General features: G+C 47.7%; 3 protein-coding genes across 5 annotated transcripts; all 3 read left to right on the top strand.

Moving 5' to 3' along the window:
• Nucleotides 1-168: 168 nt before the first annotated feature.
• On the top strand, nucleotides 169-2,510 carry LOC134029510 (THAP domain-containing protein 5-like). Its single transcript, XM_062473638.1, has 5 exons — nucleotides 169-334; nucleotides 563-746; nucleotides 912-1,681; nucleotides 1,795-1,981; nucleotides 2,086-2,510. Exons 1-5 carry the CDS (start codon nucleotides 258-260, stop codon nucleotides 2,239-2,241), a joined length of 1,374 nt encoding a protein of 457 aa, XP_062329622.1. The 5' UTR covers nucleotides 169-257; the 3' UTR covers nucleotides 2,242-2,510.
• Nucleotides 2,511-2,988: 478 nt separating this feature from the next.
• Nucleotides 2,989-15,177, top strand: wdr62 (WD repeat domain 62). Of its 3 annotated transcripts, none has more exons than XM_062472226.1 (31): nucleotides 2,989-3,573; nucleotides 3,911-4,002; nucleotides 4,096-4,158; nucleotides 4,553-4,610; nucleotides 5,233-5,403; nucleotides 5,716-5,853; nucleotides 5,993-6,175; nucleotides 6,290-6,450; nucleotides 6,660-6,849; nucleotides 7,298-7,462; nucleotides 7,594-7,757; nucleotides 7,873-7,964; nucleotides 8,074-8,199; nucleotides 8,363-8,433; nucleotides 8,538-8,659; nucleotides 8,778-8,853; nucleotides 8,931-9,042; nucleotides 9,143-9,206; nucleotides 9,303-9,428; nucleotides 9,545-9,672; nucleotides 9,789-9,853; nucleotides 9,957-10,244; nucleotides 10,399-10,556; nucleotides 10,641-10,759; nucleotides 11,335-11,466; nucleotides 11,648-11,759; nucleotides 12,060-12,159; nucleotides 12,302-12,368; nucleotides 12,643-12,756; nucleotides 13,409-14,437; nucleotides 14,534-15,177. In XM_062472226.1, the coding sequence occupies exons 1-30, from the start codon at nucleotides 3,436-3,438 to the stop codon at nucleotides 14,293-14,295; spliced, it is 4,482 nt and encodes a 1,493-aa protein (XP_062328210.1). In that variant the 5' UTR covers nucleotides 2,989-3,435; the 3' UTR covers nucleotides 14,296-14,437; nucleotides 14,534-15,177. The 3 variants fall into 3 exon arrangements, with proteins under 3 accessions (XP_062328210.1, XP_062328209.1, XP_062328211.1); XM_062472225.1 differs by having other exon boundaries at nucleotides 12,616-12,756; XM_062472227.1 differs by lacking the exon at nucleotides 12,643-12,756.
• A 641-nt stretch (nucleotides 15,178-15,818) lies between these two features.
• Nucleotides 15,819-26,754, top strand: LOC134028603 (protein Atg16l2). The gene is made up of 18 exons (XM_062472228.1): nucleotides 15,819-16,130; nucleotides 16,519-16,588; nucleotides 16,689-16,770; nucleotides 16,998-17,071; nucleotides 17,279-17,530; nucleotides 17,925-17,990; nucleotides 18,313-18,402; nucleotides 18,543-18,596; nucleotides 19,419-19,524; nucleotides 20,417-20,522; nucleotides 20,822-20,892; nucleotides 21,204-21,275; nucleotides 21,575-21,695; nucleotides 21,885-21,990; nucleotides 23,325-23,474; nucleotides 23,960-24,007; nucleotides 25,883-25,984; nucleotides 26,553-26,754. Exons 1-18 carry the CDS (start codon nucleotides 15,971-15,973, stop codon nucleotides 26,644-26,646), a joined length of 1,824 nt encoding a protein of 607 aa, XP_062328212.1. The 5' UTR covers nucleotides 15,819-15,970; the 3' UTR covers nucleotides 26,647-26,754.
• Nucleotides 26,755-27,482: the final 728 nt, after the last annotated feature.

Genomic DNA, 27,482 nt, shown 5'->3' with positions numbered 1-27,482 from the left:
AATAGAGTAATTACTGTGCTTGTCATACACTTTATTTTACTTTTGCATGTATGCCATCGACATACTGCTACGAAGTGGCGTTACACGAGAAGAATCACCCTCTAGATTTTTCAGAAATGGAGCGTGCCGCATGCGTTACGCAAGTCGCATGTTTTTAGCGTCATCCTACACAGCCAACAGCTGACGCACCGCCACAGGTTGATCTTACGACTCACCTTGCAATATCAGTCGTCGGCCTTCAAGTTCGCCTTACCAAGATGCCCAAGTATTGTACCGCACCTAATTGTAAAAATGACTCGGGAAATACGAATTCGGATAGGAAGAGTTTTTACAAGTAAGCGTGCATGGATATGTGATCTAAGGGTATTCTATATGTTTTTGACAGCCAGTCTTTCGATTGTGTTGTCTGAGAGTTTGTCAACTGCCATAATGATGAGTCACTTAGCTAGTGATTGCGTGTTTACTACATTAAGTTGTGTTTCGGTTGTTTAGTCGTTTCTGTGCCTCAATCAAATGAGATAAACCGGTGTGTGACTGTGCCCTGCTCTGCATGCTCCAACAGGTTTCCACTACATGACCCAGAGCGGTTGGAGCAGTGGTTGAAAAATATGGGCCGTGAAGACTGGATCCCGTCCCGTCACCAGTACATTTGCCACGATCATTTCACGTCTTCTTGCTTCAAGTTGCGTTGGGGAATTCGCTATCTTGAAAATGACGCGGTGCCCACAGTCTTCCAGAAACCTGAGGTATGAAGCATAGGCAATATGTGATTGTAGATTATTGTATTTTTTCCCCATTCTTTCACATATTTTATTATATATATATAAATATTACAGATATTGTTTACAATTGAGTGTCTGGTTCCATTGATATGAGTTTACAACTGTTATTTCTCAATTTGGGTTTGATAGAAAAGGAAAGGCATGGATCATTTTGAGAAATACAAAAGGCGTCGCTATAGCAGCACACTAAACATGACCTCCTCTGATGACGGGGCTACATTAAGGGAGACCCTGGACCTGGACAGTGATGCTACAGTGCAACTCTACGAGATAACTGTTGACCCCTCACAGTTTGGAGAGCCAGTGTTGGTAGAATCAAGGCCCTCTGTAGATGTCCTTCTCCCTCTGTCAGGAGGGACGGAAGCTGATTACCCTCTAGCCTTGTTCCAGACTGTGGAGGATCTTGGTGGGGAGCATGCTGAAGTTGTGATAGTATCAGAAGGGCCATATGCTGATGGGGAAGAGGAGGGGGTGAGTGGGATCCATACAGCCATTCACACTGCAGATAAAGACTTGTTCGTGTCTGAGTACACAGGCTCCTCAGCGGAGGCTCAGGCTTCTTTGGTCGTTGAAAACGTTGTCCCGGAGACGAAAGGGCCACCTGTGCCCCTCGACGACCACGTTGCTCAGGTGATTGCGTACTTCGAAACCATACCCAACGTTCTGTGCGCCGGATCGTCCACAGAGTTTCGCATCTCCCCGGACACGGTGCTGTCGTCCGCTCTCAGCTCCAGACCCATAGTGTCCACGCTCCCCATAGTGTCCAAACACACACCACCTTCCCCCACCTCCCTGATCCTCACCCTGGAAAGAATTGAGACTGTCGGGGAAGAAGGAGAGAGGGACGCTCTGGATGATGATGACACTGAGCAGCAGGGAAGCCAGCTGGAGGAACACCGGTATGGTTGTTGAATATTGTTGTATGAATACAGATTTATTTGATATTAGTCATGCTTGCCCCGTGTAACACTTCTTACTTAGGTGTGTGTTTGCCATGTTTCTTGTGTTGTAGCTATCACAAGAATAGCCTGAGCAAAGAACAACTTGAAGCAATAGTTATCGAACTCCAGAAAAAAGTGAAAATTCTACAACAGAGACATCGCCGACATTTGGACAAACTTCTGGGGTTGGAGGCGACAGTCAGTCAACTGAGACAAAATAACATCCTGAACGAGGAACGACTACAGCTTCTTGAGATGGTATGGAATCAAAAAGAATGTTTGACTAGGTAATCGGAGTATTACTTATTGAGACATGCGTATTATATAGTCATGTTCTTTGTCTATTCTGCTTCTTTTTCCAGGCCTACTTACAGACCAGTGCAGCAGTAACAGATGTTGGTGAAACTGTGGCTATCATCTATGAAGACAACACTGCTTACTTGTACACCCAGTCAAATGATGACGAGGAGGAAGTGAGAGGATGGGATGGGATTGCCGATTCTAACTCCCAACTCTGAGAGATCCCTGTGACTCATTGCCGAGGTGTACAGTGCTGCAATCTTGGATTTGAGAGAAAACTATCTTTACTTTTTTTATATCAGAAAATATATTTGTCAGACAAGTTCTATTTTCTATTCCCATGGGGATTTTCAATGTACTGACATAATTCTGAATTTGAGAATCATTTTGAGGATCTGTTATACAGTATAACAACGGTTTGTTTCCCAGATGTTTTTTTTCCAATATTGTTTTTCTGTGCTAAAATGAAGAAAGTAAAATTAATTTCCAAAAGCCTGTAGGATTGTTATTTTACCACTAACAAATCTGAAACCCCATAAAAAACAAATGGATTTAGAAACCATGTGTATTTGGGAGAGGGGTCAAAAGGTTGGACGCGGGAGATCCACTGAGCCGTTCTGGGTGGGGCCTAATTATTAGAACAGATTTCAAGTTTTCGAGTGACGCCACGGTGAACCAAGTTCTGACTATTTAGATTTGCAGTGAGTGTTTGAGTAAACATACGACTGGTGAATCGTGGTGCATCAGATGGGACTTTGCCCAAGTTACTATCTCCAATATGACACGGAACTCATCATACTATTTAGGCAGGCAAGAAGCTGCGCTCTAATTAACTTGCTACTGCCCGTCTCACACGGTCCATCACTCTACGTACAAAACGAGTGTACCCAATGACGGTCAAATTAATCGTCACTTCAGTTGAAGACCAATCATGGAGTAGAATTGATGGTCGGGTCGACATTGTTCGCGCAATCAACGGAGGCAGTGTATGTTTGAATTAAAGTCGCGCGTTCCGTTTAAAGACTACAAATACGTTGTAGGCAAAAGTTTCAGGTTTCATCTCTGACTTTCCGTACTGAGCGAAGTCGATTGAAGTATTTGACATAGAAACCTGCGTTTGCGGACGAAGTATGTTTTGCAGTGTAAATTATATCTGACTGACATGACCGAGTACTATATTGGCATTATTTTATAACTTTACGAAATGTCTCTAACATTTGTGCTATGTTAAGATAGCTTGCTTGAATAAGTTAGGACTAGTGCTAGCCTGATGAAACACGTTGGCTTCCACCAGCTAACTTTAAACACCGACCGCACTAGTAACGTTAACTATCAGGAACACCACAAAGTGGCGAATAACAAAACGCTAACAAAAACCGACAACAATTTCAGAGGCGTAAATTAATCTAGCTATGGCTGAGGGACCGTACGGAGGTGCCAATATATCTTCATTTCCATCGAGAAATAGGAAAGTGATGAGCAATGCGTCTGTTGCCACAAATATGCGGCGAAGAAGTCGACAAAGCCAAAGACGGACTACTCACAATCGGGTAATACTATGTAACCAATCATACCCAATTTTTTGGCAATTTAGCCAGCTCTAGCTTAGTAGCTATTCACTTGTTGCGTGACACCCTGGTACTAGCTAGTTCAGATTTAATGTTAGATACAAGCAGTACAGTTGAGCCACGGCCTTTGATCACGTTTTTGGGTAGTTGACGTTGTGAGCTAGCTCGCTTCTAGTCCTCTATAAAGACTTGGTATTGCCTCTTGACTGCCATGTTAGGTTACATCTCGCCTCAGAATTGCAGTTGATTACATGCTAAAATACGACACGGCAAGTCTCGGTGAGTATGTGATTGGAGTGCTAACTGCTATGTTTCACAGGTTGTTCTTGAAAGAGTGCTTGGAATCACCACCTCTAACGGTAGTGGCTTGGCCTGCGACCCGAACACGGGTTTAGTTGCCTACCCTGCAGGGTAAGTGGACCGGGCTGAAGGTAGAAGTAGTTTTGAACACTACTTTACCAACGCTTTTGTTAAATTGACTAATCCACTTGTCTTCTGTTTCAGGTGTGTTATTGTGATACTTCATCCAAAGAAAAACAAACAGTTTCACATCCTCAATACATCAAGGTGTGCGTTTCTGCTCTCTCCTGATCCTAGCACTTAAAACTAATCATTTGTTCAACACTAGTGCAAATTGAAAAGGCTTCAAAATAATGAAGATTTCTGTATCTGCTAACTCCAACAACACCTTAACATTTAATGGCAACAACCAACCAAACTGTTAAAAGGGATTTTTTTTTATTTTTTTATTTTTTTATTTGAAGGTCACCTGATACTTTTAAAGAGTGAAAATCTATTTAACCATCTCAGGGCTGTCTTCTTGGGCAATTCAAAGAATAAAGCATCAAGGTTTGATGTCAGAATACATGTTATTGGAGTAGCTACTGCTAAATGAGAATTTCTCCCAGTGTAATACTGACCTGCACTCTCATTAAGCCTGTTCTGTGTTTGTGTTTCCCAGAAAAACCTTCACTGCCCTGGCGTTCTCTCAAGATGGAAAATATTTGGTCACTGGTGAGGTAAGTACTTGGACATGTTCATGTAAGAAAAAAAGAAAAGGATTTGTTTGGTGGATGTGCCTCGTGACAATTTTGCTTGATGTATGTTGTGTGTGTCTCGCTGTTTGGTAGAATTTTAAATGTTACGTAAACTGCCGTGCTGAACTGGTGTGCTTGTTAGAAATTAGGTAATGGTCCTCAATGTTTTTAGAAGTAAGAATCACTAATGTGATGTTATTTCTCTGCTTGGTTGCGTTTGCAGTACTTGAACAATTATAGCCTCTATTTGTTGGGTACACTGTTATAGGTACTAGCCTACAACCGTAGGATACAAATGAATCCTTATAACAAATATGTAACTTAGGATCTTTTAGTACAACGGATAAATCCCCCCAGCGCTTCTGTAAATTGACTAAGTTAACCAATTCTATTTCTAGATGTATGTAATGATTCACTTTGCGATTTCTTAACTTTGCACAGATTATTTTGGTATCGACTGCCTTTTGAAAGCTGTTTCCCACCCTTCCCCTCCCCTCCCCCTCAAGCTCCCATCATGTCAGCAGAATTGACATGGCTTCCAGCTTCACCCCACTTGTCTCCGCTGATTCACTCTGCTTCTAACTCTATCCTTGTCTCCGGGCAGAGTGGTCACATGCCCTGTGTGCGAGTGTGGGACGTGGCTGAGAGGACACAGGTGGCAGAGGTCCAGTGCCACAAATATGGGGTGGCCTGTGTGGCCTTCTCCACCAACAGCAGCTACATCGTGTCTGTGGGCTATCAGCATGACATGACCGTCAGTGTCTGGGAGTGGAGGGTGAGTCGCTCATACAGAGGGTCTGCACATGGGCAGTAGCATGAGCCTTTGGCAGATGCAGATGGGGAGCTACATATGTTTGTGTAATGTGATATGGCTGGGCACAGGGATTGTCAAAGCTCATGACAATACATGTTTTTGTTTTTGTTCAACAGATCAGAGACTATATGGTCTAATTGCACATTCGTTTGGTCAGATTTTTTAGGATGCTCTAAAAAAAAAAAAATCCACCAAAAATGTGGACAAAAATTTGTCCACAAAATGTGGACAAATCCAACCTCATTAACTTATTTGTTTTTGTCTTGACTTTAGAAAGGCACTGTGATCGCATCGAACAAGGTATCCAGCAAGGTGCAGTCAGTGTCCTTCTCTGAGGACAACAGCTACTTTGTCACTGCGGGAAACCGTCACATCAGGTTCTGGTACCTGGATGCTTCCAAGGAGAGACGGGTGAGGAGCAGGACACATGCCCAGGGGACGCCCTCTCGATGACATTGTGACACCTCCATGTGCCAGTACTGTTATCACCTGTCTGTGATGACACCATGTCTGTGATGATGACCGCTTGTTGTGGTATGTCCCCGCCTAGGTTAACAGCACGGTGCCCTTAATTGGCCGGTCGGGGTTACTAGGGGAACAGCGGAACAGCATGTTCTGTGGATTGGCTTGTGGGCGGGGCAAGATGGCTAGCAGTACCTACTGCATCACCAGCTCGGGGCTGCTGTGTCAGTTCAACAGCAACAGGATGCTGGACACCTGGGTCGACCTCAAGGTCAGATTCTCCCTGATTCTCAAAAATTGTCCCTGAATGACTTGAGTTTCTAATAGTTGGGTTTGATGTTCCTGTCGATCCAATCCATGTGTGTTTGTTGTCGCCTCTTCACAGACGACCTCCGCCCGCTGCCTGTCTGTGAGTGAGGTCTACGTCTTCTGTGGCTGTGCTGACGGTACCGTTCGTGTCTTCAGCCCCCAGACCCTTCATTACATCGCCACCCTGCACCGACCTCACTGCCTGGGGGTGGACATCACCCAGGGCATCCTGCCAGAGTAAGAACTCTGCTCCACGACAGCTTCCTGGGACAGAACAAATGCTCACACACACCCATGAGTCTACTGAGTCATAGTCATGTGAAACTGAAGGCTCCGAAGCCTGGGGCGAGAAACTCAGAAACAAAGGGGATTATTGTCCAAAAACTCAAAAACTTCCCAAGGTCTAACGTGTCCTTTCATCTAGTTTTGTCTGTTTACCTCCACAGGCACCTGTTCTCGGCCAAACAAGAGGCTGAGTACCCAGACACCCTGGCGCTGACCTTTGACCCTGTAACAAGGCACCTGACCTGTGTGTACAATGACCACAGTGTGTACGTGTGGGATGTGCGTGACGTCAGGAACGTGGGGAAGGTCTACTCTGCCCTCTACCACAGCGGCTGTGTCTGGAGTGTGGAGGTACACGCCTTCTACATTTCCATTGGGCAGCTTTCACAGTTACTTGGCATACGCTTTTGTCCAAGGCGACATACGAATAGTGCAGAGAGAATGTATAGCATAGGGAGTCAGGTGGCTGAGCGGTTAGGGAATCGGGCTATTAATCAGATGGTTCGATTCCTGTCCGTGCCGAATGACGTTGTGTCCTTGGGCAAGGCACTTCACCCTACTTGCCTCGCGGGAATGTCCCTGTACTTACTGTAAGTCGTTCTGGATAAGAGCGTCTGCTAAATGACTAAATGTAAATATGGTTGAGAGGTCAGAAAAGCACAGTTCTAACAGGATTTTTGATTCATGTTATTACTTGTCGCATTCAAAGTCTATAGACGTCCAAACACTGGTCTGTAGTCAACGACGACGCCCAATAACAAACACAACCTGGTTTTGTCGTGTCATCTCTCTGCGTCAGACCTACCCTGACATGGGAGAGCCATCGCTGGCCTGTCTTCCTGCGGGGGCCTTTCTCACCTGCTCCTCCGACAACACCATCCGACTGTGGCACGGCGACCCCCTGCAGGGTACGGCTCAGTCCAGCGCCCCGGGCCCTGGCTGCCTGCGCAACTTCTACAGCCACGTACGTCAGCCCACCCACGACACCCGTCACCCTGGATCACACCCTCTGTGCCCTGGGTGGCTCCGTTTTACATGTCGTTTTTATTTGTGTTCCTGCTGGGGTTCCTTCCCTCCGTTTGCTGGCTGCGGCAGGATCTGATGAGGATAGTGTATGTCGGGGAGGACACCCAGCATCTGCGGGCGGAGGGCGGGCGAGGAGAGGGCGCCGGGATGGACGGCAAGGCTGGGATCCGCGTGCTCGGCGTCAGCCCCGATGGACAACACCTCGCTGCAGGAGATCGCAGCGGCAACCTCCGGTAAGACCCCGACAGAACACCGGTAGACGTGCACGATTGTCCTTGTCCAGTCTAGCTCTGGCCGTCGCGTGCAGGAAGGCGAACGCTCTCGAAAGATGATCTCCTCCGTCCGCAGGATCTTCGGCCTGCAGTTCATGGACGAGCTCCAGAGGATCGAGGCTCACGACTCCGAGGTGCTGTGCCTGGAGTTCTCCCCGACAGACACCGGTGAGAGGTCCTTGGGGGAGAAAATCTTCCGTAGAAACTGTAGGCCAGGGAGAATCTTGAAGGAAGTGCTGACGGCTTCCCTCCCCCCCCCCCCCCCCCCCTCTCCCAGGCATCAGCCTGCTGGCATCCGCAAGCAGAGATCGCCTCATTCACATCTTCAACATGGAGAAGAACTACACCCTAGAGCAGACGGTCTACGACCACTCGGCCTCCATCACCGCCATCAAGTTCACAGGTCTGTGGAGATGGGGCCCCCTCCCCTCGCTTGCCCATTGGTTGTCCCTGAATGGTGCACATGAGGTCGTCTGAATCGGATTCTGACAAGCGTCCGCGGTAATGTGTTGTGTCGTTCCGTCATGACCCCCCTGGTGAGCGTCGCGGTGTGGCTGCGTTTGCAGGTGTGAGCCCGGAGGTGCGGATGGTGAGCTGTGGAGCCGACAAGAGTATCTATTTCCGCACAGCAGAACAGGTGAGGCCCGTCCCTCTCCGCGGCGGTCACGTCTCCACGTCTCCCTCAGACGTAAACATGGCCGCCGTTTGGGAAGCTTGTTCAATTTCTTCTCTTCTCTCCAGACGCCGGAAGGTTTAAACTTCTCCCGCACGCACCATGTGGTAGAGAAGACCACGTTGTACGATATGGACCTTGACGCCACGCGCGCGCACACCACCATTGCGTGCCAGGACAGGAACATCAGGTACCGCCACTAACAAACACAGTGGTTACCCATTTCCCGGTGGTTACCCGAATGTTCAGACTGTGTGGAACACCTTGTTCATGCCACTTTCCTAGCAGAAATTCCCCTTCTGTTGCAGAGTGTACAATGTGAAGAGTGGAAAAATGAAAAAGTGCTTCAAGGGCTCAACCAGTGACGAGGGCACCCTCCTAAAGGTAAGGACTTTCAGATATGATATGAATGACGGCGTTCCTCTCCTGCTGCGCTCACGAGTGCATCTCTATGGAAACAGGTTCAGCTGGACCCTTCAGGCACATACCTAGCCACAAGCTGCTCTGACAAGAGCATCTGCATCTTCGACTACGAGTCAGGGGAATGTGTGGCCACCCTGTTTGGACACTCGGGTATGCTCTCTGCTTTCTTCCTGCCTTTTTTTAATCATGACTTTCTTTATTTTATTTTCCTCATCATGTGGTGTCTTCTTCACTTTGAATCCCCCCATAGAGATTGTGACGGGTATGAGATTCAGCCAGGACTGCCGACACCTCATCACGGTATCTGGAGACAGGTAAACATCTCCAGCATATCTGCCGCGAGACTCTGCCCCCCCTCTCTGCTCCGTGTTCAGTTCAGCTGAGGTGTGTGTGTGCTTGTCTCTCCCCAGCTGTGTGTTTGTGTGGAAGCTGGACTCCCACATGACCGTCTCCATGAGGAAGAGGCTGGCTGAGATGAAGCAGAGAGCAGGACTGAAGCCTTCAGCCCAACCCGCCACCCAACAGCAGGCCATCAGGTAGGCGACGCCACACCACCCCTCCCTCACGCGGCACCGACGCTGACACGCTCTCAGCTGAGCAGAAGAGGCACTGCCGTGTAGAACGTTTTGCGTGCGTGTGTGTGTTTGCCCAGGAGAGAGACCTTCATCACTGGACCAAGCCTGCTGCCCCAGGAGGAGGAGGAGGAGGAGGAGGAGAAGGGTTTGGTCGAGGAGGAAGAGGAGGACCCTCAGACCCCTGCTAGATTTGATGTCACTTATGGTCAGAGAACTTGATCAGCTAAAGAGAGGGGATTCAGTCAGGTCTTTTTGAAATCTGGTCTTTTTTAAATTTATTTATTATTTCCATGAATGTATTAATCTGTGTTTCTTCCCCAGACTTCCCAGATCTGGATCCCATGGTTCTAACTAACGGCAAACTGCCCATGTGGGCCCGCAAACTGGTAACACTCAGCAGAAGCCCAGACTAGACAAATCTCTCGGATGTTTACTGTTATGTTACTGTTAACTTTCCTCTCACTGTGTGTGTGTGTGTGTGTGTTGCAGGGCTCGGCCGTGGGGACCACCATCCCCCCAGAGGTGAAGCTGGGGCCCCAGCAGCCCCGGGGCCGCTGGGCCGATCAACTGGACCCCCAGGCCCTCCGCTCGGTCCTCGACACCAGGAGCCTTCAGCTCGCCCTGTCCCCCAGCCCCAGGCGGCCCGAGGGCCAGGAGGATGAGGAGGAGGAGGAGGAGCAGGAGGATGATCCCTACTTCCACCCTCAGAGCCTGGACAGCCTTCTAGGAGGAGAGGAGGAGGAGCCAGAGGAGGTGGATGAAGAGGAAGATGAAAAGGTGAGGATCGTTATTTAACCTACATGAATCGGGTGGAGTGTTCCCGTAAAGGCGAGGTTAGACATTCAAATGAGGACTGTGGAGATGTGGATGCTATCTGATGTGACCCCCCCCCCCCCCTTAACTGTGGCCTGTTCCTCTGGGTTGTGTACAGGGGTCGAGTGCAACATTTGGGTCCCATCCAGAGAGGCCTGACTTCCTGGCCCTGCAAGATAGCGAGGAGATGTTTGATCCGGGCCTCAGCTCCCTGGAGAGGAGTGACTTTGTGCTCTACCCTGCCAACAGCACCACCCTGTCCACAAGCGGAGAGGGGTGAGGTCCACATTCAATGTGTCTGTTTAACCCCACAGTCCTGTGTTGTCAAGGTGCCTTACAGTGTATTTTGTGTGTGTGTAGAGAGTTTGACGTGCGGGACCAGAAGCAGGAGGGGAGGCAGGCCTGGGCTGGGGAGGAGCTGAGTCCAGACAGCGCCTGCTGTGTCGGCTCTGCTGGGAGCCAAGACCAGCACCAGGACGGTAAGAACCCCAACAGACACTAAACTAAGTAGGTCCTCTCCTGGTCATTGCGTTCGGGCTGCAAGGCCTCTATATCAGGGCTTTGTTAATTACGCTGATCTTGGGGCTTGTTTTGTCTGTGACCTGTATCAGAATCAGAATGGGATTTATTCGCCATGAAAGTTTGCACAGACAAGGAATTTGCTTTGGCAGGAAGGTGCATACAATAAACATATACCTAAAATTTAAATATGTGGACTATCTATACTAAGGGTACATAAACTAGCAGTACTAAGTGGGATTATAATAGAATTAAATATACAATAAAATATAAGTTGCCGTAAATTACAATATAAAAATACAAAAATACAAATATTACAAAAAATACAAATGTACAAGATACCATTTTGTAATGCAGTGCAAAAAGCAGTGTGTTTTAAGCAAGAAGTCATTAGAGTCAGTGTGGTCCCTTGGCCTTGTTGAAGAGGCCAACAGCGGAAGGGAAGAAACTGTTTTTGTGGCGTGAGGTATTGGTCCTGATGGACCAAGCATCCCACGATGCTTTTGGCACTGCCTTACATTCTGTATCCCTGTAGACACAGACTCGCTGAGTCAGGTGAGCTCCACGGGCAGCTCAGGGGTGGAGGAAGAGGAGGAGGAGGAAGAGCAGCGGGAGACACTGTTGCACCAACACTTTGACACCCTGGCCAACAATCTGCCCAGTGAAGGTAGGAATCCTACAGTGCTACTGTGATGTCAGGTATGCCTGTCTTCCTGGAGGTCATTCTTCCCGGCTATGACGTAGCATACCTCCCTTTCTCTGCTGAAAACATGAATGCTGTGTGCTGCCGGCTCTTCCTTTGTGTCTTGACACGGACGTGCTCTCTTGCCCTCTGACCCCCCTTGCAGAGAAGTTTGACACAGACCCCGGCAGCCTGCAGCAGCCGGCCGAGAGCCACTTCCTGAACCCGCGACTCAGCATCTCCACCCGCTTCCTGTCTCACTTCCAGAGCCGCGTCCGGTCAGTCGCTCCTCGCCTTCGTCCAGCTCGTGCCGGGCGCTCGTGCCGGGCGCTCTGCTGAACTAGCTCTCCTGTTGTCCTTAGACCCTCAGCGGGGAAGAAGCCCTGAACTGGGCCCCCTGTGTGGGACGTGGATGAATCATTTAAGACTCCCTTGCAGTGCACAATTAATTTTCTCCCTGTCTCAAGATGGGTTTTTTTCATCATTTGTAATCCCCCCCCAAAAAAACTAAAAGTTTGACTATAGTCAATAGTCATGCTTTAGCAGCTCCAAGTTAACCTTCTGTTCTACTGTTCCAGCCCAGGACTCCTTCCTGCCCCACGTCATGCCCGCCTCCACCCCAGGATCTCTGAGGAGGCCAGCGACCAGTCCCCCAGCATCCCCCAGAGCACCCCCGAGGTGCCGTGCCCTTCCAGCCACACACACACAGTAACACACCAGACGACCAACATGCCCACACTTGTAGAACCAATAGAGAGCCGCTTGGTACAAGTCGTATTCGGTGTCAAATCAGTTTGACAGATTTGTTTTGTGTTTTCAGGTCGACTCAAAGCTGTGTCCTGAGCCGTGTGCCACGGAACTTTCCGAAGCGGGAAACCCAGACAGTGGTGAGTTTTGCAGGGCTAGATGAGTCATATCTGCGGACAGATAACTTTCAGGCGTCCTCTGCTCCAGCTGAAGGATTCAACACAACTGAGGTCACCCCCATCTCCATGCTCATGCTGGGGGAAAACAAAACACTGGCCGTATCACTTTATCTACTCAGACATGTAGTGACAGAAGGCCCTGTGGGTTTGGACTGATTTGGCATGTGTGACGGTGGCCTGATATGGCTTTTGCTGCTGGCTCGTCCAGACAGAGCGCTAAGGTGTCATCCTGCAGCGCTAAAGAGACGGGGCTGCTCCGTCAAGGCCCAGGGCTGCCCTCGTCCTCGCCCTCGGCCCCTACGCAGCCGCAACACCATAGCTGTCATCCACTGGAGAGACTCCCTGGGAGGTGTGTGTGTGTGTGTGTGTGTGTGTGTGTGTGTGTGTGTGTGTGTGTGTGTGTGTGTGTGTGTGTGTGTGTGTGTGTGTGTGTGTGTGTGTGTGTGTGTGTGTGTGTGTGTGTGTGTGTGTGTGTGTGTGTGTGTGTGTGTGTGTGTGTGTGTGTGTGTGTGTGTGTGTGTGTGTGTGTGTGTGTGTGTGTGTGTGTGTGTGTGTGTGTGTGTGTGTGTGTGTGTGTGTGTGTGTGTGTGTGTGTGTGTGTGTGTGTGTGTGTGTGTGTGTGTGTGTGTGTGTGTGTGTGTGTGTGTGTGTGTGTGTGTGTGTGTGTGTGTGTGTGTGTGTGTGTGTGTGTGTGTACCCTGCCACGTGGTCCACATGGGAATTAATGAGAGAGACTCCCTGGTGGTGTGTGCGTGTCAAACAATCTACCTTGCCAGGGGATTCACACGGGAATATGATTTGGAATTCACTCTATATCTAAAGGAAACGGGCCTCTTTTTTTCAACTCTTTTCTTTTGAAACTACACTGGATTCCTGTTTTGGCTTCTTCCTCATCTATGGTGTCGGTTTTACATCAGGTGCTGATCAAAGTTGGGCTCCAGGTTTGTGTTTTGTTTGTACATGCATCACCTCCTCATGCTTTTAAATGTTCTCCCTTTCAGATATTACAAACAAGACTCTGGCATCACAGTCTTTCTCTCAGAACACTGCCCCGGTAGAGCCCCTGGCCCCGCCTGCTAGTTCAGGCCAGAAAGTCTCCCTCGCTGCCCTGGATAAGGACATCCTCTCCCGGCCGTGCCGCCAGAGCTACATGGGCACCACAGCCAGCTCCAGGGCCAAGATCTCCCAGGGCCACGCGGCAGGCGAGGGTCTGAACATCTCCCCCACAGACGAGCAGCCTGGTGAACCCATGGAAGGGAAGTCTTCATCCATCCCAGATCTGACGGCGCAGGAGTGGAAAGAGAACCTTTCTTCCTCAGCACCCCCTCCTGTGGCCCCGACCACCACCACCTTGCCCTCCTCGCTGGAGTATTCTGCTCATGCCAGCCAGCCTCATCTTCCCTCTACTGCTCCTGGAAATCACAGTGCAAGAGCTTTCCTCCACCTAGACCTGGCCATGCCCGAGGCCCAGGCTCCGTCCTGCATGTCGCCCCTGTCCCACAAAACACGGCGGCGCACTGTGGACTCGCCCCGGCGCCCAGCCCTGGTGACCCCCACGGAGATGCGCTCTCTGGGCAAGGAGGGCAAGAAGCGCATCAGCAGCATCGAGCAGACCCTGACGCCCAGGAGAGGGCAGCAGGCCCGCAGCCTGGGCCCCACCACGAGGACGGAGAGCCCAGCCAGGTCCCAGTCCCCGTGTGGCCCCAGGCGCCGGGAGGACGAAGGGCTGCGGGCCAGTGTTCCCCCTCAGTCCAGTCCCACCTTTGAGCCCTCAGCCACCCCTCCACCTGGGCACAGCATGCCACCGTCAGAAAGTTCAGAGGAGGGTTCAAACTCAGGTGAGGTCACCCGTACGTTTACCACCTGTGCAGAACTAAATTATACATAACGGAAAATCTTTCAACCTCACTTTGCCTTATGCTCTTCCCATCACAGATTCTGTGGAGGAAACTGTGAACATCCAGATGTGTAACCAGATTGTTGAAGAACTGGGCAACACCATGAGAAGAACAGTCAGCTTTTATAATAAGGTGAGGCCGATGCTATCAGTAAAGTGCAGAAATCTGTTTATATTTTATATTTCTCAACCAGTGCTGAGGTTTCTGTCTGAACCCGTGTTCCTGCAGGTGTGTTCCATGTCAGACAGTATGGAGCAGCAGGCGCAGATGCTGGGCTTCCTGAAGGGGGCCTTTACATCGGTCCAGAGCGAGCTGGACTCCCTGTGTTTAGAGGACAGGCGCCCGGGCCCCGCCCCTGTGGAGGACAGGCGTCCTGGCCCCGCCCCTGTGGAGGACAGGCGTCCTGGCCCCGCCCCTGTGGAGGACAGGCGTCCTGGCCCCGCCCCTGTGGAGGACAGGCGTCCTGGCCCCGCCCCTGTGGAGGACAGGCGTCCTGGCCCCGCCCCTGTGGAGGAGTCACCCGGCCGCCAGCTGAGAGACGACAGGACGTTGGCTCTGTTGGAAAAGTACTCTGAAATGTTGCTACAGATCGCAGAGAGAAAGATGGACAGTCACTGATGTGTCCTGTCCATTGTTTACGCTGAAATGTTTCACTTTCCAAACAGAATTCCACAAAGAACACTTTTATGAACGGCACCTTTTCGACACTGATCCTCATTAGATTAGTTGTTTTTATTTTATTTTAGTGCAAACGAAATGCATTTAGTCTCTGATCGTCACACTTCAGGTGCAATTTCTTTCTTTGAACACTTTTTAATTTGTGTATGATATTTAATTATATCTTAGATTTATTTTATAAATGTTTAACTTTTCTCAATTTTTGTGTTATTTTCTCTCCTGTCTGTAATGGGGCTCGTTCTTACTCTTGCCATCACTATGGCAACTGTCTTAAGTTGCACAATGAGATGTTGTGTGCACTAACAGGACATTGTCTTCAATGTAATAAAAGCAGACATTTTACTTAAGTTGTAGTGTCTGCTACAACTTAAACATGGCTTACATGTCAGTGTTATTTTAAAAATGTTTTCATTTTTGTTGGAGTTTTGATACTGAAGTTTTCTTTCGATCAGGCAGTCAATTGGAGTTCAGTATTATGTTTACTCATCCTAATTTGTTTAGTTTCAGGATGGTGGTATATTTATCATCATTGTAACTCCTGCAATATTTTCATTGTCCAGTTGCCCCTGTGTTTCGTCATGTGCATTTAAGTGTACGGTTTTATTGTAAATATGTGTACAATGTTTGTTTTCATTAAAGGAACGAATTGAATAATATCAAATTGTATTGTAACAATGCTATTGAGAAACTACCCAGTTATGGATTACTGTCGATTGTGTTTGCGCTGAGATACAATTTCACGTTACGTTTTATTATTCATTGTACTTCAGCACGGGCGTGTCTGCTCAACATGTGTTTTAATGACGTCGAGGACGATGGCAGACGGAGTGAGGAAAGAATGGAAAGATGTATCTGATTGGCTGAAAAACTTGTTATTCTACTGACACAAGAATAGAAATGGACAAATTACTAAATGCCTACATTCAGAAGATGTGTGATTAATAGTTCCAATGTCGATAAATTCAACTGAAACTGGAATTGTCAGTTATGGCCGCGATTGGTATGGAATTCAGGGAACCGTCTACAGCACAAGAGAAGCTAAACTTAAGCAAAAACACGCCAGTGTCATGGAAGCGTCATATCATTCTGCAATTGAAACACCGGGATAAGTCACAGAAGACAATATTTCAAGATGTCATACGATCATGTATGTAATACACAACTTTTTTATGTAGTCGAAGACCATCGGTAATTTATGATCAAGCCATAAGATAGAGGAAACTTAACTCGAAACTTGATATGAAACGAAGTGTTCTGCCATAACTGTATAACGAAAACAAACAACATAGGTTACAGTAACAGAGTCCAGTAGCAGTTTTCAAGTGGTTATAGAGCTTAAATCATTCTCGCAATGCTTCAATCACTGCACTTGACAAGTTTATTTGACACAAAGGTGAAAATTAAACTAACGATTAGCACCCAGGGCCTATGTGTAGCTCAGTAAGCGATGGCATATGTGCAAGTGCAGCCTATTGTACCTAATGTGATACTATTTATATAATCTGTGTTGTATGTGTCTTTCCTACTTTATGCAGATATTAACCTGCTGGAGAGGTCTAATCAAAAAGCGTTTATAACCAAAGGCATTCTGGGCTGTGTTGATAGGTAGTCAATCATTCTTCTGATAACTGATATTCAAACTGCCATTTACCAATTGGATTCTGAAGTTCTGTTCAGTATGTTCAGCTTTTATTCTGTGTTGCAGATACCCATCATCTACTTCTAACAGTGATTCCTTAACGTCTTTGGCTGCTAAGAATAACGCCTTGAAGAAAACAACAGGAGAGGTGGGAAATACAAAACATGTAGAGTAGTACAGTACAATCCCACTGTACTTTGCCTACAGTACAATAGTTTCAAAAGCACCTGCACTCATAAAACTGCGATACATAAAAAAAAAAAAAAAAGATCTCTGATCACTTAATTATCACCAGTTTACAGTGTTCCATCTCATATGGAACGATTGGTGGGACTTGTTTACTTCTCTAAAGGGATTTTCCTGTTCTCTATTTAGTTGGCGTACCAAGTGGTAGAGCTGCAGCAGGAGATTAAAATCAAGGAATCTGTACTGGAAGAGCAACATGCCAGGTGAGGCCTGTTCCCTTAAGAGCGAAACAAGTCTGACATGTGTTCTAATTCTTCGATAAACACCAATGGTCCCGTATGTTTTGTGTCTCTCAGTTACTGTCAGTAATGCAGTAATCAACACAGAAATAACAATGATTTACTGTACTGTCTGTACAGTATTTCTCATAGACAGTACAGCAGCTGATGTAGATCTTCTGTCCGGATCAGATTGTGCGAAGTGAAGGCTCGTCTACTGGGTGTGGATACTGACTACGGGAACCTGCAGGCCCGAGTCGCGGAGGTGCAGGGGGGGAACCGTACTCTGAAGCGAGAGTACGACTCCCTCCTGAAGCAGCACCATGACATGGATGCCATTTTCCGGGAGGAGAAGGTGAAGGGGTCAGAGCTGCTGGAGGACTTGATAGGGCGGAAGCAGGTTGCAGCCGTATGGATGAACAGCCGTAACGAGAGAAGAGTGAGGTAAGCGGTCGACGCGAGCGGCAAAGTTGCACCCTTTCTTGGAAAGTCCCAGATCTGATATGACAGGATTGTTAACTTGCTGAATGGAGGAGCCCATTCTTTTACTTGTCCAATCATGTTACAAGATTAGAGATGATCTCAGTAATGCCAAGGAGGAACTATGTGTTTTAGAGTCAAAGCGGGCTACGTAGTAGAAGCCAATCCACTTCTGAGAAGCAGTCCTATGCTCTTTAGAATGAGAATAATAAATCATTAGGAATGTAATAACAGGGCATAGTTGTCTAAAACTGATGATGCACAAAGATTAATTGAATCCTTGAATTAAAATCTGCATATAGTTACTCTGTTTTTGTAACGTCTATTGTCATTTTTTTTTCTATGTTTGACATCAAAGAGCAAGAGAGGTGATCCTTCAGAAGGAACTGGAGACAGCTGCTGAGATGAAAGTGAACATTGATGTGTAAGTGCTTTTTTTTTGCCAAGCTCCATACTTTGAAAGGAAAGTGATTCGATTGATCGTAGGGTAACATTGGGACTGGGTAGTTTCCAAATGAAACAAACTGAGATAATGAAAACGCAAAGGAGCTCGCCTTGGAAGAGAAGGTGAACGTAATTACTGTGGTGATCAGCTGTGTCCCTCCTCTCCAGGGGTAACTCAGAAATAACAGACCTAGATTAGAAAACATCTCTGTAGACACAACATCATGTAATAATGACAGCGTGATAAGCCCGTCGTCAGAAGGACACTAAACGTTGCTAACGGGAGTTGCATATCTCTACAGAGCGTGTGTGAGTGCCCCATGCTCCAGAGCTGCTTCTCCTGTAAGTGAGACGGCGGCCAAGTTGGAGAGGTGCCACGCTCGACTTTTCAGGTATTACAAACATGGTTTTCATCCTCAATCCTGTTACTAATTGTTTTACCACTGAGCGTTAGCAGCTAGTCGTCCCTTGTAAACAGCGGCAGGTTCCAAGTTATGTCATCTACAAATGTTGTGAAAATGTTTCTGTCCAGGTCAGCTTCTGCAACATCTCCCCGAATACTGAACTCCATTAAAGAGCTGTTTGAGTGAGTATCTCTCCTTACACTTTATATATCTTCAGCAGTTCTATTACTATTACTAATCATTGAAAGACCATCAGAATATTTCACAATTTGAACTACAAACCATAAAGAGGATGAATTCCTGGCTGCAGGTGATTTCCATGCATGAGTCACATTTCCGTACACGTTTCATCGATGAGGAATGTACACAGCATGTATGTGTGCATGCAAGCATGCATCCACAGTATGTTTCCTATCTTGAGATGACGATCCAATAACACACCTGTTTACAAGTGTGTGTGTGTGAGTCTGTGTCCCTCATATCCTGGTGTTCTCATGCATATGGATCTAAAACCTTCATCCACGCCTACACCATATCTGACACCTCCCAAGTATTGACAGAGGCCGACCAGTGCTTCTCGTTGTTTCGGAGCTGTCAGGGCAAGACTGTGGTCACGCAGTGGACTAGCTCGTTAAACATCCCCCCTGCAGTTGTTTGTGTCCGGGATCGCAGGCAGATGAGACCACATCACCTCAGTGTCAGCGCCACTCTGCTGGAAATTACATTTACATTTAGTCATTTAGCAGATGTTCTTATCCAGAGCGACTTACAGTAAGTACAGGGACATCCCCCCCCCCCCCCCCCCCCCCCCGAGGAAAGTAGGGTGAAGTGCCTTGCCCAAGGACACAACGTCATGTGGCACGGACCGAATCGAACCGGCAACCTTCGGATTAATAGCCCAATTCCCTAACCGCTCAGCCATCTGACTCCCCATCTGAAACGTTGCTTTGTCGTCCCTGCAGAGACACAGGCTGAGACGTGTGTTTGTTTGCGTTCTTGTGCAGGAGGAAGAGACGAGGAAAGTCGGTGTGCAGTCTGGAGGAGGACCTGTACGTCCCAGTAGGGTTCTGCGTGGCAGCCAGGGTACCTGCTAAAGCCCTGCACGTGTTGGTGAGGACAGACACTAACCCTAACCCATGTTAGGGTTAGTGTTTAGTACTGCGGACACAGTCTGCAGGAGACATGACGGTGCAACTCAATTGGCTGTTGACTCCCACTTCCTAATTCGACGGGGTGAAGAAACCGCTCAGTGCATGCAACATCTTAATTGTCGCTGTGCGCGAAAACATCCGCTTGACAAATGAAATGCATTTCCTTAGAAGAGAGCACCTAGCTATTATCTCGGTCGTACCGTTAAGTGTCAGACGCCTTGGTGCGCCATGCATGATAGACACCAGGAAATATTCTGTACCAGCTCCTTGGTATTTTCATGTAAATGCGCTCCCTTTCGCGCTGTGTGCAGTGGAAGGAAGCTCCAGGTCAGTGGCTCGGCTGTCCCCTGTAGGGGACAAAGTGCTGTCTGTGTCCCCCAAACAGAGGTCCTCTGTCACACAGAGCTGCCCTGTCACTGGGAGGCACTCACACCAGACAGGGCCCATTTTCATTTGAATGGCCCACGCACGCCACAGAGGAACTAGCATGATCCGCCTAAGGTGCCCGCTCTGCTCTTCCACTTCCTTATTAGGAGAAGTGTCATATAGTCTGATTTGCATCGGGCTCCGTAGCAACCAGGTCTGCCGCCGTCGCCGCTCAGGAAATGACTCAATTTATTTCTGTCCTGAAGCTGTTTCCTCTTTTCATGCGTGGTGCTTTAGGTCGTGAGCTCCTTCTTGGGTTTTTGTTTGTCACGCGAGAAAGCGCCGGCTGTCTGTGCTCAGTTCTGTGTCCTAGAATATCGGCGCATATCCCCGAACATAGATGAGTGGAGATTTGTTTGCGTACGATTGAACAGCTAATGATTTTCCTGGTCTGTTAATGATTTTGTTCCTCCCTCACCATACAGGATGCACATGAGTTGGGCATCAATGCTGTGCGATTCAGCTCCAATTCTAATGTGCTGGCCACAGGGGGCACTGACCGGGTGATCAAGCTCTGGGACGTGAAAGCAGGTAAAGCACTGTCACCTTCACAGAGCCCATCCTCCAGGTCATGTGACCGATGCACAGACACCGATACAGCCTAACAAGGATTATTCCTAGTCCCCTCGAAATGAAATGTAGATTTCTACAGTCTTCACTAATCCTTTATATATAATGAAGAAATAATTAAAATGAGGATGCAGCATTCACTCGAAAAAAACTTGGATGAGTGTATTGAAGAGGAAGATGATTGGAAGGATTATCGTGTCTCTGTGAGAAGAATGAGCTGGAATGTCCTCTCACTCTTCCCTTCTGTCTCAATCTCCCAGGCATGCTTCACATCCGAGGAACACTAGATGGCAGTAATGAAGGAATAACAAGCATCGAGTTTGACCCTACGGTATGACTGGCCTGTGTTTCTGTCTCATGTTGGCTCTGTTATTGCAGAGCGCTCCACAGGGATAGTCTCCTGACACACACGTTATAACGCTGAACTTTCACGTCTTGCTCCGGACGGACATTAAGGAGACAAATGGCAACACAGTGAACATCAGTTATGAGATAGGGTTCTGTCATGCTCAAAGTTACATTACATTTACATTTAGTCCCCAGGAATCAAACCGGCAACCGATTCCCTAACCGCTTAGCCATCTGACCCCCAAAGTAACCTTGAAATGACTCTGTGTGCATTACATTGTGCCCTGTGATTAGGGAACCAGGATCTTGGCCGGCTCGTATGATAAGTCTGCACTGTTCTGGCGACTGGACGACAGTGTTCCCAAGGTAACCAACGTCAGATTTCATATCAAGCCGATAGTGTCATCGTTATACAACTTGGTGTGGTAACTAATGTGTGCTGTAGTAGGGAGCCTACCTAGGCGTCACCTGGGAAAGTAATTACCAGCGGCCTTTAATGTGTTGCTCGTGTCTTGTACAGGGAAGATCTTTCAAGAATGCTTGCTCTCATTCCTTTCTGTGTACAAGCTTGAGGAGGAACTTGTTAAAAACATGCTCTTATATGGAGCTATGACCCAGTTCTAAGCCTGGGCTGTCTCTCCCTCTCTGTGTCTGTCGTTTCACAGCTCACCCTGACGGGCCACTCACGCAAAGTCACGGCGGCCAAGTTCAAATCCAGCCTGCACCAGGTGGTGACCGGAAGTGCAGACAGGACCGTGAAGGTCTGGGATCTCCAGCGTGCCGCGTGTGAGTGTCAGCGCTCGCCCCGCCTCTACCACGGGCCACGCGGCCAGACATGAGACGGTCTAATCTCTAGAACGTTCCCAACATTCAGATTACCTAAGAGAACGTGAACCTTACTCAGCCTGCCTGAATGGCGGTTATTTCAGTGGTGTGTTTCTTTAGTTTTGTGCGAATGTTTTGCTCCTGACGCAGGTGTACACACCTTTGAGGTCCTCTCTTACTGCAGCGACGTGGTGTGCTCAGAGTACTTCATCATCAGTGGACATTACGACCACAAGATTCGCTTCTGGGACAGTAGGTAAGGAGGATTCTCCCCGAGCCGACGGTCATGCATTTCTCATCTCTTCCTGTCCGTATGGTTGTATGTAAACTCGAGAGGAAATGGTTGTGTATGCATGAGTGTATTTGCGTGTGTGTGTTGGTGTGTGTGTGTGTGTTGTTGTTGGTGTGTTTGTTTGTTTGTGTGCTCTTGTTGAGTTGTGAGTCATGCTGTAGACCCGGGTTTAGAGGATCGCTTTCAAGCAACACTACTGCAATTATATTTAATTCCTACATATTTCATCAATAATTGTCGAATGTATTGAAGACACCATATGATATATTTTTATAAAGGCATTTTGATGTGGATTTCTATTGATATTAATGTTTACTAGGTCCAAGCTATCTGACACCTGATTAAAGTCAGAACAATAAAAATGTCATTAATGATTTAATACTTTATTGATGTTGAGCCAGAGCAGATCTCACTTACCTTCCACTCCAACCCTGTAGACAGTGAAGAAAACATGACAGCTTCTTTTGACCACATAGCCTCTGGTGTGTGTGTGTGTGTGTGTGTGTGTGGTGTGGTGTGGTGTGGTGTTTTATGAGCCTGGTCTTCAGCCATGGTTGCTTAGGCACTAGTGGCAATGATTGATTCCTCTGACATATGCAATAAAACAGGAAAACCGTCGGGTAGAGTAATCTACATCAGCGTGACTCCAGTTCCTTTGATCTCAGCCCCCTGTCCCTTTTCCCTGCTTTGTTACCTCACTCGACTCATAATACATTCACTCTGCTCTCATAGCTTGATTTGTGACAATGAGTAGCTCATGATTTGTTCCTCCAATTACTCTGAACATAATCTCCTTCTACATTGGGACGTGAAGGCTATTATGTAGCCACAGCAGAGCCCCCCTGAACCCTCTCGTTCGCTCCCCGATAGAAGCCCTCCACTGCAGCTCTGACGACTCCCCGTCTTCGGCTGTCGCCTAGCAACAGTCAACCCACAATATCGTCCGCCTCCTCCACATCTCTCCTGGCTTAGAAGGGTGTCTGTTATGACATGGTGAAATTTACTGCTGCGCAACATTTTTCATCTTTTTTTTGGGGGTTCCTTTGTTTGTAAAGTGTCATACACAAGCCCGCCATAGCAATTTGTTTTTTTAGATTGGATCAAATGGGATCTGGGCGTCTCATGTAAACAAGATATTTCACAACGTATTCCGGATAGTTCCGAGATACGTCTCACCATACTAATGAATGTATTAATAGGATAGTGAAATGCGTGTGTGTCGTGTATGAAGCCACCCGCCCCCCCTCACCCCTCTATCCCACGCCCCTCCCCCTTTACCACCTTCTGTCCCTCCCCAGGGCTGCAAGCTGCACACAGGAGGTCCCTCTGCAAGGGAAAGTGACGTCGCTGGATATCTGTCAAGATCACAGGCAGCTGCTCAGCTGCTCCAGGGACGACTGCCTGCAGGTGGTGGACCTGAGGATGAACAACTCCAGGTTGTGCTTCAGGTAGGCAGGCACCGGGCTCGACCTCTGACCCCCACTGCTCGTTGATTTAATGAGGGTCCGAGTCGTGACTTGTTATGGGTCAGCTCCACAGTCATTGGTCCAGGTCAAGCGTTTGGCTTCCTGCTTTGAATAGGTCAGACATTTTTATCCTCAGTAAAGATCTCCCTGGCTTCTAACCATCCCTCGTTCTTTGTCCCTTTCCCTCCCTCCCGCTTCTCTGTCTCTCTCTCTCTCTCTCTCTCTCTCTCTCTCTCTCTCTCTCTCTCTCTCTCTCTCTCTCTCTCTCTCTCTCACTCTGTCCCCCTCTCCCTCTGTCTCTCTCTCTCACTCTGTCCCCCTCTCCCTCTGTCTCTCTCTCTCTCTCTGCCTCTCTCTCACTCTGTCCCCCTCTCCCTCTGTCTCTCTCTCTGTCTCTTTCCCTCTCCATCTCGGTCTCTCTCTCTCTCTGCCTCCCTCTCCCTCTCTCTCTTTTGCTCTCATTATAGAGCCGACGGCTTCAAGTGTGGTTGTGACAGCACCAAGGCTGTATTCAGGTGAACAGACGTACAAAATGCATTTGATGTTTCTTTGTCACAATGTATACAGACCCACTGGGCTCCTCCCAGCACATGCACTGTAATTACACAGATCTGGACCACAGTCACAATTCATGAGGTATTCGAGTTAATGACCGAATGCTAGTGAAGCTCTCCAATGATTCTCTGATGTTCCTTGACAGCAGTCCCAGGTGGTCACATGACATGAAGGATGGCAGGCATAGGGGAGGCTGAGATTCATCTCCCTAATTAGTGTTTAGGAGGCCAATTAGCCCAGGGCAAAAGACATCTGGCATGATGTGTTTCATTTGGCTTAGGAGCGTTTTGAAAACGTCCCGGGGAATGGCAAAATGGCCCCGTCTGTATGACATTGTTGTTCTCTGAGCCACAGCTGGCTGACATAGCAGTAAATGGATGCCAGATGTAGGAGCAATGTCATGTACATGCAATGTCACTTTTACATTTACATTTAGTCATTTAGCAGATGCTGTTATCCAGAGCGACTTACAGTAAGTACAGGGACATTCCCCCGAGGCAAGTAGGGTGAAGTGCCTTGCCCAAGGCCACATGGTCATCTGGCACGGCCGGGAATCGAACTGGCAACCTTCTGATTACAAGCCCGCTTCCCTAACCGCTCAGCCACCTGACTCCCTTGCACGCTCGTTGTCGGTGCACTGTATGCTGTACACTGACCCACATTGAATTTGAACCTTATAACCACTGTGTACGATTTGAATGAAAAGGCCATATTGTAAAAAACATCACAATCCTCTCTTTACCCCCCCCACCCCCCCCCACCCCCCCTGAATCAAAGGACTAAGTAACCGTGACACATCGGAAAGTCCGAAAGTTTTCATCTTTGGAATCCAATTATTTGCAATCCCTCCCTGATATATGTGCTGTCTGTGGTGATAGCAAGGCTTCGACTTCACGGTGGATAAAAGGCTGTGATGGTGTGACTGTTGACCTGGCCTGAAGGAGCAGCCCGCAGTGTTTTCCAGGGCATTCTCCATTGTGCAGCTGGGCTCTCTGCTTTTGTTATCGTTCTTTGCAGAGAGAGGGTAATAGCATCTTTTTTATGAGTCTCTCTGTAACGGTTAATGTTCTCCTCATAGGTGTAGAATTGTGAGAGACCTTCTCAAATGGAGCATATTGGGTATTGTTAGAGATACAGTATGGATTTAACTCGCTGTGTGAAATTGCTGGTTGTTTATTTAAAAAAAGGAACATTTTGTGCCGTGAGATTATCCTCTCGTAAAGGTCAAGGAAAAATAGAAGATTGCTCCCATCGTATAAAGGACATGGTTTTAATCCTTTTGCCACAATGACCCCTCCACATTTTCGACTGTCCCTGAGGTAGGATGACATAGTGTTGGATTCGAGGGATTTCACTCCAACCAGGACTGATTTACTAGCTTGAGGAATACAATTTCTGCTGTTTCCATGACAACTGGTGGACCAGAATGCCTTGTGGTTGTTTGGAGGCCCTGCGCTGTAACTTGAGAGTGTGTGAAGTGATCTGATGGCGGGGTTATGAGCCACCTTCAGTTGAACAAGTGCTCTCCCTTCTGCTCGCTCCCACCCTCTCTGCCCCTCAGCTTACTTAGCAATCTGTTAGGCTCAACATCACTGTCCTACCCAGAATCTGAACAGCTAATTGATACTTGGTATGACCTACACCCCCTCCCCCCTTCGTTTAGATCTGGGAGACTAGCATATGTTTTTCAATAAGTTTCCTCTTATAACGGCTGGTTGCATGACTTAATGAGGTGCAGTAGTCAAGGATTGGTATCGCTAGAGGCTTCCTAGATCAAACACTTCTTCTTTTTCTCTGTCTGAAGCTAATCCCTGCTTGATGTCGTTCCCTTCTAGTCCTGATGGAAGCTATTTGGCTGCTGGCTCGGCGGACGGGACCGTCTACATCTGGAACGTCAGCACAGGCAATCTGGAGACCAGCTTACCTGACATGCACAGGTACCGACCTGGACCGCCTCACTCAAGCGTCACTGCCTCATATCCACACAATTAGTGGTGCAACAGAATGTTTACAGGATTTAATTGTTGTTTGATGCTTTACAAATCTTTTTAACGGGTGATTTCTGATGCCTTATTTTACACTTTATAGTTTAGGTTTTAAAGCTGTATAAAAACTGCTGCTGTCGTTTCTCTGAAATACACCCAAGCTCTCAGGACTCTCTCTTGGAGTGCGTCTGGGTAGCCGCCAACTAAGCATCTATTAGGTTTATTAGACTTCCTCCGAGTCAATTTGTAGAGGCCATCAAGAAAAGTGGGGGACTTTACGAGCCATTACCTTGTGTTTACATTATAGTGACAAAGACCAGCTTCTGGCTATCCTGAATGCATATCCTGTCACTTGTTATGAAACAGCAGAGAAGCCCAATATTCTTAGTCCATTTGGCTCGGCCCTGCCCATCTGCTCTGGACATCTTGAGACTTGAAATGAGCTAGAGTCAGATCTGGTCCTCAGTCTGTGGGGTTAACGGCCGTTGAAATGTAGCGCCTGTCCTCCTTTGCTCTGCAGCTCCTCCATCAACGCAGTGTCGTGGTCCACGTCGGGGGGGTTTGTGGTGAGTGTTGACAAGACTCGACGGGCCGTCCTTTGGAGCGACATTTGAACAGCTCCTGGATGGCGAGGACTTCAGATTACTTTTGGAGGTCACGTTGTCATGGTAGCAACCCGCACCCCCCCCCCCCCCCCATCTTCATGAAGTGAAGAAGAATAATTTTAAAAAGCTCATTATCCAAGAGGGGGGGTCCTTATCACGACTCAGAGAGCAGATTTGACATTCTGCTCTCTCCTACCTAGACAGAACAGAAGGCTGTGGCTTCACGTTACACATCTGAGACTCATGGAGTTGTGCCTTGGACTGGGAATATGCTGTAACATATCCTCAATATAAAAAAAGGGTCTGATGAAATCAGTGTCTTAATGTTATTGGTATAATATTTGCAATTTCCTTTACTAGTGACTGTATGGAATGCATTGCTTTGTGAAGAGATTACCTGTCCAATATGTAAACAAGCATGTTCATTTACATTGAAAGGGAAAGTGTCAATTTCTGAAAGGGACTGATCAATATAGATTATGCTTGAAGGGACATTAACAGAACAAAAAAACTCATCAATAAGAAGGGATATGGCGTATGACGGTGCTCACCTTAGTAGTATTGTAAACACTGTGAGTTTGGCTGAGTTAGTTCTACCATGAAATTCATACTGTACAGTTTGGCTGAGGAGTTAAGGGAATAGTCTGAGGTGGCATGTCAATTTGAGATGCTGAAGAGATTAACCATGAGTCCTCCTCCCAAGTTCTCTCAGTCTCATATCAGACTTTATTGTTTAGATACTGTTTGTGTGGTACAACATAGTAGATAAGGAAGGCTTGGAATCCAGCGGAAACTTTAAGGTAAATGTCGCCGTGCCGCAAATGGCCAAATTCATAATTTTTGTG

The sequence above is a fragment of the Osmerus eperlanus genome, chromosome 11 (assembly GCF_963692335.1).
Source record: "Osmerus eperlanus chromosome 11, fOsmEpe2.1, whole genome shotgun sequence".
NCBI lineage: Eukaryota > Metazoa > Chordata > Actinopteri > Osmeriformes > Osmeridae > Osmerus > Osmerus eperlanus.
This window is presented reverse-complemented; position numbering and strand designations above follow the sequence as displayed.